Consider the following 10,087-nt stretch of genomic DNA (forward strand, 5'->3'; position numbering starts at 1 on the left):
TTAATACAAAGAAGGGTCAATGCAGCTAGTCCGGGTAGCCATTTGATGAGCTATTTAGCAGTCTTATGGCTTGGGGGTAGAAGCTGTTAAGGGTCCTGTTGGTTCCAGACTTGGTGCACTGACATCGCATGTCATGTGGTAGCAGAGAGAACAGTATGACTTTGGTGGCTGGAGTCTTTGACAATTTTGTGGGCCTTCCAATGACACAAGCTGCTATAGAGGTTGTGGATGACAGGGAGCTCGGCCCTAGTGATGGGCAATACTCACCACCCTCTGTAGCGCCTTGCGCTGTGTGGGTGGGTGTGTGTGTGGGCCGTGTTTATTCCTTAGTGATGTGGACACCAAGGAACTTGAAGCTCTCAACCTGCTCCATTACAGCCCCATCGATGTGGATGGGGGCGTGCTCGCCCCTCTGTTTCCTGTAGTCCATGATCAGCTCCTTTTGTCTTGCTGACGTTGAGGGAGAGGTTGTTGTCCTGGCACCACACTGCCAGGTCTCTGACCTCTTCCCTATAGGCTGCCTCATTGTCGTCGTTGATCAGTCCTACCACCGTCGTGTCGTCAGCGAACTTGATGGTGTTGAAGTCATACGTGGCCACGCAGTAGTGTGTAAACAGGGAAAACAGGAGGGGACTAAGCACACACCCCTGAGGGGCCCCCGTGTTGATGGTCAGCATGGCGGATGTGTTGTTGCCTACCCTCACCACCTGGGGGCGTTCCGTCAGGAAGTCTAGGATCCAGTTGCAGAGGGAGGTGGTCAGTCCCAGGGTTCTGAGCTTGTGATGAGCTTGGAGAGGGGACTATGGTGTTAAATGATGAGCAGTAGTCAATTAACAACATTCTTACCTTGGGTATTCCTTTTGTCCAGGTGGGTGAGGGCAGTGTAGAGTGCCATAGAGATTGCGTCATCTGTGCATCTGTTGGGGTGGTATGCGAATTGGAGTGGGTCCAGGGTGTCTGGGATGATGGTGTTGATGTGAGCCATGACCAGTCTTTCAAAGCATTTCATGGCTAGAGATGTGTGTGCTACGGGGCAGGTTACCTTGGCGTTCTTGGGCACGGGGACTATTATTCAAGTATAAATTACCAAAGTTACAATAGATTGAAATTACCGGTAGCTTTGCATGCAACCCTACCTGTCAGGGTATCCCAGCTCTGTGGGTCTTACCCTGTTGTCCTCCTGACAGTGTGGGGCTGCTGTGTTCACTCCAACCTCCGTCTAGGGACCACTGTGACCATCTGTTACAGCCTTGGCTCCACTGGTTCTCATTTACTGTAGTGGTTTTGGAACTGGAAATAATATTCAAGATTGGTATGATCTCTGTGTTTCTACATCTCTCTCCCTCCCTCCCTCCCTCCCTCTCTCTCTCAAGCTCTTTTTCCCCCCCATTCACTTGTCTGTTCCTTTTTCTCTCCATCTCCTGCCTCCTGCTTCTCTCTCTGTTGCTCTTCCCCTCTCTACCTCTAACCCTCCCCTCTCTCCCTCAGGTCTTCGAGGTCTGATCAATCTGGGCAACACGTGTTTTATGAACTGTATCGTCCAGGCTCTCACCCACACACCCCTGCTGCGGGACTTCTTCCTGTCCGACAGACACAAGTGTGAAATGCAGTCCAACTCCTGTCTGGTGTGTGAGATGTCCCAGCTCTTTCAAGAGGTAAGGGGTTAAACATATATTTCTCTCTTTCAGGCTCACACCTCCTCCATTCTCCTCCCTCTTTGTTTCTCAGCCCACCTCTACTGCTGTCTAGCACTCTTCTTCTAAATCTTTCATCTCAGCCCAAAACGATCTTCTCTTTCATTTTCTCTTCCTCTAAAACCATTATTGTGGAAAGTACTTAGCTAGCTAAGTCATTGTCACATTGAGTCAGTACGTGGTGGGATTTGCATGGTTTAAGGGCCTGTTTCATCCGCCCCTTCGCCAACCCTTATTCTCTCTTATCCCTCTTTTTCTTTTCCCTCGCCTCACTTTCTTTCTCCCTCTCCATTCCCCCGTTCCTTCTCCCCTCCCATTTTTAACATTTCCGTTCTTTCTTCCTCCTCTCTCTCTCTCTCTCTCTCTCTCTCTCTCTCTCTCTCTCTCTCTCTCTCTCTCTCTCTCTCTCTCTCTCTCTCTCTCTCTCTCTCTCTCTCTCTCTCTCTCTCTCTCTCTCTCTCTCTCTCTCTCTCTCTCTCTCTCTCTCTCTCTCTCTCTCTCTCTCTCTCTCTCTCTCTCTCTCTCTCTCTCTCTCTCTCTCTCTCTCTCTCTCTCTCTCTCTCTCTCTCTCTGTCAGTTCTACTCGGGCCACCGTTCGCCCCACATTCCCTTCCGACTGCTGCACCTGGTGTGGACTCACGCGCGCCACCTAGCAGGCTACGAGCAGCAGGATGCCCACGAGTTCCTCATCGCTGCCCTGGACGTGTTGCACCGCCACTGCAAAGGTCTGCATCATAGTACAGGAGCATATACACACACACTACATTATAAGACCTACCTTTTTATATATAGTGGCAGACACCCTAAAATTACACAGCCTTTCACCCACATACATGTACACACACAAACTTGTACAGACAATCCGATTGTAGAAAGCAATACTGCTCTACTCAAATGGCACCCACACTCTGTACTTCTGCTACGATCAAACGATTGGAGGAAAAGTAGGAATATGAGAAAGGAAGAGGACAGCGAGTGGGGGAGAATGAACTAGAGAGGAGGAGAGTGAAGGAACTGGCTGGTCTGCTATCTGACTGCCTGGATGTGCTGAGATGAGAGGCTGCTAATTGACACAGAGCCTCTTTACATAAGTGCTGATTGTGTTTGCTTGGCTGTGTCCTCCTCCAACATCCCTCATTTTCTCACTCTTTCTCTCGATCTGTCTTTCTCTGATACTGTGGGTGGGGGGGGGTTATGCGGCAGTCGACAAGCTTTAATTCTCAATCGTGTGTATGTTTGTCCCTGTGCTCTCCATGTTCACCAAGGAGATGATAACGGGAAGAAGGCCAACAACCCCAATAACTGCAACTGCATCATCGACCAAATCTTCACTGGGGGCCTGCAGTCTGACGTCACCTGTCAAGTCTGCCAGTATGCTCCTCTCTCTTTCTCTCTCTCTGTGTGTGTGTGTGTGTGTGTGTGTGTGTGTGTGCTTGTCAGCAGTGTGAAAGTTATTTTTCCTCTACATCTTTATGTTTCACCCTTACTGTGTGTGTGTGTGTACTCTTGTTGCATCATGTTGATCAGGCTTCAAACCAACACTTTTTTTACATCACTCACTCATCCCTGATCTGACCCCTTCTCCTCTGCAGGGAGTCAGGGAGAGTGGGACTGATTTTGAACACACACTACCCACTGCTCCACTCCCACTGCTTTAGCAGCCAGGCCCCCTACTGGCCAGTGTAGGCTCTGACATAGTGTTCTACCCACATCTGGGGGACACATAGATCATTGCACAATATTTACTCATTCACAAAGAATCAGTGATTTCATTTTGAGTTTGCAACCCTGATTGAGAAGCATTAGTGCAAATGTTTTTTTGATTTGTATAGACGGATTGGTTGTTTAGCAACAAAACCGACGTGTGCGCAACTATGGGGCAAAACAGACAGGGTTGGCTTAGATTGTTGACATGTAAACTATATTTAGTCTCCAATGTTTATTAAAAACATAAATTTGCACAATGAGCACTTGTTGTCTCTCAAATACATCGTTAAAGTTGTTGGTTAGCTAACTAGATAATTTTAGCCATATTAGCATTGGCATGAAATCAGTCAAAATACCTCAAAACAAGACATCTTATCAAGAAGATGAAACTAGCTGAAACGAGTCACTTACGATTGCCCACATTGCAGTTTCTTGACATTGTTGGTAGCCATCCCGAATCACTTAAAGGACTCAGACTTCTACCCCATTGAAGCGTGCGTGTCGTTGTCAGCTAACACGTCTAAATATACACTTGCATGCAAACTAACATTGTCAAAGTGTTGTTACTGTGACTACTTAGGTAGCCTAGCGGTTAAGAGGTTTAGGTCAGTAACTGAAAGGTCGCTGCTTCGAATCTCCGAGCCAACTAGGTGAAAAATCTGTTTGTGTCCTTGAGCAAGGCACTTAACCATAATTGGTCCTGTAAGTAACTCTGGATAAGAGCGTCTGCTAAATGACTAAAATGTACTTATATGGTGGGGGTCATAAGATGGTTTAATAGGCTTTGGGTCAGTCAAAGCCCAAACGTTACAGGGCCATTCCCTAACAGACCCCTCCCCTCTCGTCCTGTAGTGGTGTTTCCACGACGATAGACCCATTCTGGGACATCAGTCTGGACCTGCCGGGGTCGTCCACGCCTTTCTGGCCCCTCAGCCCCGGGGGGGACGGCAGCACACTCAACGGAGAGAGCCACCTATCAGGGGCCACCACACTCACAGACTGTCTACGCAGGTATCTCATCACTCTATCCCTCTCTCCACCTCTCAGGGGCCACCACACTTACTGATTGTCTAGGCAGGTACTACTCATCCCTTTATCTTCATCACTATCCCTTTCGCTGTTGCTCTCTTTCTCTCTCCCGCTCTCCGTCTATCAGCGGCCATCACTCTCACTTTGTCTATGCAGGTAATCATCCCTCTGGCTATTTCCTTCCACTTCCACTCATCGCTTTAACCTTCTCTGTATCTCTCTATTCGGCTGTCCATCTTTCTACCATGCACACACACTCACACACGCACGCACGGAGTGTGTTCTTACCCTTGTCCGTCTTCTGCAGGTTTACCCGACCAGAGCACTTAGGGAGCGGCGCCAAGATCAAGTGTAGCGGTTGCCATAGTTACCAGGAGTCCACCAAACAGCTGACCATGAAGAAGCTCCCCATTGTGGCGTGTTTCCACCTCAAAGTGAGTGTTTTTTCTCTGTATTTGTGTAAAGAAATATAACTTTAGTACGTTCTACCACTGTAATATCTCTTAACCGCTCCCTTTGTCTCGTGCTCTCCTCTGTCTCTCTCTCTCTCCAGCGGTTTGAACACTCTGCGAAGTTGCGGAGGAAGATCATTACGTACGTCTCGTTCCCCTTAGAGCTGGATATGACTCCCTTCATGGCCTCCAGGTCAGTCTGAACAATGAGCCAGTCACACAGTGGAGGAGACCAGGGCTGCATCTCAATAGTCTGAAGTCCCTTCCTTTATTCATATTATCCTTCTTCTGCACTGATCTGAGAGAAGTGACTAAGTGAAAATCAGTCCACTGATGGTCTCTTTGCTATGTAGCCTTCACCTGCCGATTCTTAAATCAGTGATAATGAAGGAAAGGAGAACGGGAAAGGCCCCTTGAGTCAATTGAGATGCACCCCCTCTCCCGCATAGAATTATACGTGTGTGTGTATGTGCTGTCCGACCAACCACATCCATTTGCTGTGTATGTAATTGGTGGTTTAACTTAATTAGCCAAACACAGGTGTGCGCGCACACACACACTCATCCGTAACTCCCCATGCGTATCCCCTGATGTTCCGCATGTCAAAACGGCACCTGCTGCTGAGGGGACTCAAATTAAGTCAAATGGATTCAGATCGCTCTCCTCCAGAGAGAAAGAAAGGGATGACTGCAACTGCATGAATTGAATGAATAAGTGTACGTATGAAAGGGATGTGTTACATTGGTGCGAAGGTGGGAATGTAATCTATGATTAGTGTCAGTAAGTCAGGGGCCTCATTAGAAACAGTGCCTGACAGGGTGAGGTGTTAATCTCATAGCTAAGTCAACTTCAAAGGGGTGCTCTGAGGATTTATTGTAATGTACATGTATGATATTAAGCTAGAGGATGGCTTAGTGTGATGGTCTTTGTTCGTTGTTGCTGACATATTGTGTGTCTTTCAGTAAAGAGAACAGGATGAACGGACAGTACCAGCAGTCAGTAGACGTTTTCAACGACAATAAGTAAGTGCACTGTCCCTCTAACAATGGTATTACACTGAGTATACAAAACATTAGGAACACCTGCTCTTTCCGTGACAGACTAATAACCAGGGAAATCCAGGTAAAAGCTATGATCCCTTATTGATGTCACTTGTTAAATCCACTTCAATCAGTGTAGATGAAGGGGAGGAGACAGGTTAAAGAAGGATTCTTAAGCCTTGAGACAATTGAAACATGGATTGTACATGTGCGCCATTCAGAGGATGAATGGGCAAGACAAAAAATGTAAGTGCCTTTAAACGGGGTATGTTAGTAGGTGCCAGGCGCACCGATTTGTGTCAAGAACTGCAACGCTGCTGGGTTTTTCACGCTCAACAGTTTCCTGTGTGTATCAAGACATCCAGCCAACTTGACACAACATGGGGCAGCATCCTTGTAGAGTCCAGGCCTGGACGAATTGAGACTGTTTTGAGGGAAAAAGGAAGGGTTGCAACAACATTTTAGGAAGTTTTCCTAATGTTTGGTATACTCAGTGTATGTTGCATGTAAAGAACAATACAATGACAGTGAATTGCTTTGATTTGAACCAATTCTCACCCATTTTCTGCCTCCCTTTCTCGCTCTCTTCCCCCTCTCCCGTTCTCTCTTTCTCTCCCCCTCCTTCCCTCCCTCCACTCTCTCTCCATGCCTTCCCCTCTCTCCCTCCAGGTATTCTCTGTTTGCGGTGGTCAACCACCAGGGTACTCTGGAGAGTGGTCACTACACCACGTTCATCCGGCAGCACAAGGACCAGTGGTTCAAGTGTGACGATGCCGTCATCACCAAGGCCAGCATCAAGGACGTGCTGGACAGTGAAGGGTGAGCTCAGACCACTACAACCTCAACCTTTATGGTGTTAACCCCTTAAGGTCGATGTCCCTGCCCCCGCGGAAATCAAATTAGCATAGTTTAAAAATCTGTCCGTTTAAGCTAGAGAAATGTATTTTTTTGTTGCATTGAAGGCATCTCAATCCACCGTATCCACTGATGTCGCACTTCCGCATCTGCAGTGACAGAGCTAGAGCGGTGTTTGTCAGACCATGAGACATCCTGCAAAATTGGTCTTCTCACAAAATCGTCTGTAGCGTCCAAACGGTTTGGCCTACAAACTATTGTTGGCCAACAAACGGTGGTGTTCTCCGTTTTGCTCTACGACCCCCACAAGCGTCACGGGACTCGTCTGAAGTCAGTACAGCCAATCTGCCAACTTCTGTCTGTAGCGTCCGAACAGTTTGGGCTACACACTAATATTACCCCTCTGTAGAAAGGTGAGACTCTCACGAACACATAATGTCATTTTGTTGTTTTGCTCTAGGACGCCCACAAGACTTGTCTGAAGCTTCCCTGGTACCAGTTGAAAACATTAATGGAAGTATATATGGACACTGTTTAGTGCCAAAAATAAGGGGTTAAATACATAAATACAAAAAAAAAGAATATATACAAATGTGTCCTGATCTTTCTTATATCTCTCAGATATAGGTCAGACACTTCAGAACAAACTTTCTTTAGGTTTTTTGGGGGGGACTATCTGTTGTTCCATGTATGGGCTAATAGCAGTAAGCCAAAAATATGTTTTCATCAAATTATATTTAAATATTTTTTGGGGATACTTCAAGGGGTCCTAACATTCAAAATCAAATAGCTAAATGATCATCGGTATGACCTTCTTAAAACAATTCCATATAGCTTAGTAGAACTGGGCCGCAGGTAGCCTAGCGGTTAAGAGCGTTGGGCCAGTAACCGAAAGGTTGGTGGTTCGAATCCCTGAGCCTATTAGTTGAAAAATCTGTCGACGTGCCCTTGAACAAGGCACTTAACCCTAGTTGCTTTGGATAAGAGCAGCTGATAAATGACTCAAATGTAAAAATGTAGAACTCCCCTCCCCTGGCTTAGACAGGGCTTAGACTCTTATGGGTTAAAAGCTCATACAATCCTTACCTTTACCATTACGGGGTTAAACATATAGCAGATCTGGTGTCAGGGGTTAGGGGCAACATCTACCCACTGTCTTTTGAGGGAGGTTTCCCAGACATCGATTAAGCCTAGTCCAGGAGTAAAAAGCACTTGGAGATTCTCCATTGAACATGCTTTTTAGTCCAGTTTATATTGTATTGTCAATCAGTAGACTTCAAAGCCACATTATTATTATTATTATTATTATTATTATTATTATATATTATTATTACATTATACACTTAGTATACATAATGAACACTTGCTATTAGGAAGGTGTTCTCAATGTTTTGTACACTCAGTGTATATTATTTAATCCTAAACTCCATCTCCCCCATTCTTTCTTTTGATGTATCATTCTGCAGTAGCTTCTACCTTGTGTTTTTCATCCTTTTTCATTATCATGAGGAATTATCTGTATGAGTGTGAAATCTGATCGCTGAGTCTTTTTCTGTTGTCAGGTACCTTTTGTTCTACCATAAACAGTTTCTGGAGTACGAATAGCCTCCTTCCTTCAGCACTGATGTCATCAGCCCCCAAGAGTTGTGCAACAAAAGATGGCAACGTAACACAAGCCTACCTGAAACTCTACATCAGTGAAGATTGAAGCTGTGGGAATGGAGGCAAAGGAAAATGAACCACGCATCTTTTCTAACTAAAGGACACTCCAAAACCAATCTGCATGGAAGCTACTACGTAGGATCTACTTAATAGGACTGAAAGGAGGAAGAGGAGGGGGGGGGGGGAGTCGAGCCTTTGTTGGAAGATGAGGTGCTTCGCTCTCTCCTCTTCTATTGTTTTGGGCAGATGGAGGAACAGGCCGACAGTGGCCACATCTGATAAAAACGGTCAACTTCACATTGTCATTTTAGAATTTTTCTGAAATCCATAATTCCACCCCCGAACTCACACCCATCTCCAAGTGACCAAACATTTGAAAGGAGGGAAGACATTTGGTTGTGTAATTTCTTTATATGCATTATTATTGCCCTGAATGCAAAACAAGCTGACAAATTATATTAAGAACATTTCAAAGACAAGAAGATATGACTATAATCATTGTTTGAACTTTTTAGTTTGTAAAATACTGTATGATTAATCTTGCGCACATTTTTTTTTACTGAGGAAAAGATGGAGGTAGAAAAAGGGAGGTTGTTGTTCTGTGAAAAGTCTACCCCCCCCTCTTTTTTCTTCTTCTTTGAGGGCAGGGAATATATAGAAGTATATTTTTACAAGTCATTTGAATCCTTATTCACGGTTTCCCATGTTCCCCCCTCCCTCGAACCCCTATCCTTGTTATGTTGTGCAGTCAATCATGTATTTTTCAAAAATAGAAAAAATGTATGCTTCTTATGAGACTGCTGTTGTGGAGCCTTTTTCACGTTTGTTGGTTGGTTTGTTTGTTTCTTGTGATGATGGGATAATGATTGTGTTGCTGACATGGTTGTGAAGATGTTTCAGGTGATGCGTTGTTGTGAATAAGAAAAAGACGAGCACTCTTCTGACATGGTGTGTATCCTGCCGGCGGCCGCGGCTTGATCCAACAGTGTTAAACTTTGGCCACATGTTGCTCTAATTGTGTGTGCGTACGCACATGTGTTGTGCCCATGTTTGTGTACTGAATCAGTACTTTTTTTCACATGTTAATTATGTATGTTCAAGTATGTATGTACAGTACGTATGTTTAAAAAAAAAAACAAGGTATAAACTGAGTTCCTTTATCCATGTTGCTGGAAATAGCCAAGCGTCGTCATGCTAGTCAAATACATCCCCAACACTTTATCTGCTGCAAGAACTGGACACAATGATGGTGAGATACACATAATAAAAATCTATATCTATACTCTCCTGTGTGCTTCAGGGTTTTATTAACTTGTACAAGATTTACTGGAGGTCTTTGCTGAATCATGGCACAAGGAGGCCACCCACATGTGAATGTCTCCCAAGAGATGTAGCAGGTGTCATTTGTTTGGTGTAAGTACATACAGGCATATATCATGTTCTCTGTTACTCCCTTGTCACTCCCTCGATACAGTTTCTCGTGTATCCTTCCATTTTCCTTCACCACCTATTCATTTCTGCTCTCCAGACTTCTCACATCACAGGGAGAGTTGTTTCTGGTCTGCGTGGTGTAGGCCAGGTGAAGTTGCCCCTAGACGTGGCTGATCTTGGGCCAGTTTAGAAGATAATTTTTTTCTCACTAATGGTT

The 10,087-nt window shown here is 45.3% G+C and overlaps 1 protein-coding gene across 3 annotated transcripts in view; it reads left to right on the forward strand.

Moving 5' to 3' along the window:
• Window positions 1-10,067, forward strand: part of LOC311118877 (ubiquitin carboxyl-terminal hydrolase 22-like) — a 33,990-nt gene extending 23,923 nt beyond the window's left edge. The window contains exons 5-13 of one of the 3 annotated variants that reach the window (XM_084193640.1): window positions 1,489-1,655; window positions 2,272-2,419; window positions 2,960-3,065; window positions 4,254-4,412; window positions 4,738-4,864; window positions 4,984-5,075; window positions 5,845-5,904; window positions 6,592-6,741; window positions 8,340-10,067. In XM_084193640.1, the coding sequence (XP_084049766.1) occupies window positions 1,489-1,655; window positions 2,272-2,419; window positions 2,960-3,065; window positions 4,254-4,412; window positions 4,738-4,864; window positions 4,984-5,075; window positions 5,845-5,904; window positions 6,592-6,741; window positions 8,340-8,382 (1,052 nt within the window). In that variant the 3' untranslated portion in view covers window positions 8,383-10,067. The remainder of the gene's footprint in view (window positions 1-1,488; window positions 1,656-2,271; window positions 2,420-2,959; window positions 3,066-4,253; window positions 4,413-4,737; window positions 4,865-4,983; window positions 5,076-5,844; window positions 5,905-6,591; window positions 6,742-8,339) is intronic. The other 2 variants (XM_084193641.1, XM_084193642.1) reach the window with 2 other exon arrangements.
• Window positions 10,068-10,087: the final 20 nt, after the last annotated feature.

This window comes from Coregonus lavaretus (genome assembly GCF_964263955.1).
Source record: "Coregonus lavaretus genome assembly, contig: HAP1_SCAFFOLD_383, whole genome shotgun sequence".
NCBI classification, from domain to species: domain Eukaryota; kingdom Metazoa; phylum Chordata; class Actinopteri; order Salmoniformes; family Salmonidae; genus Coregonus; species Coregonus lavaretus.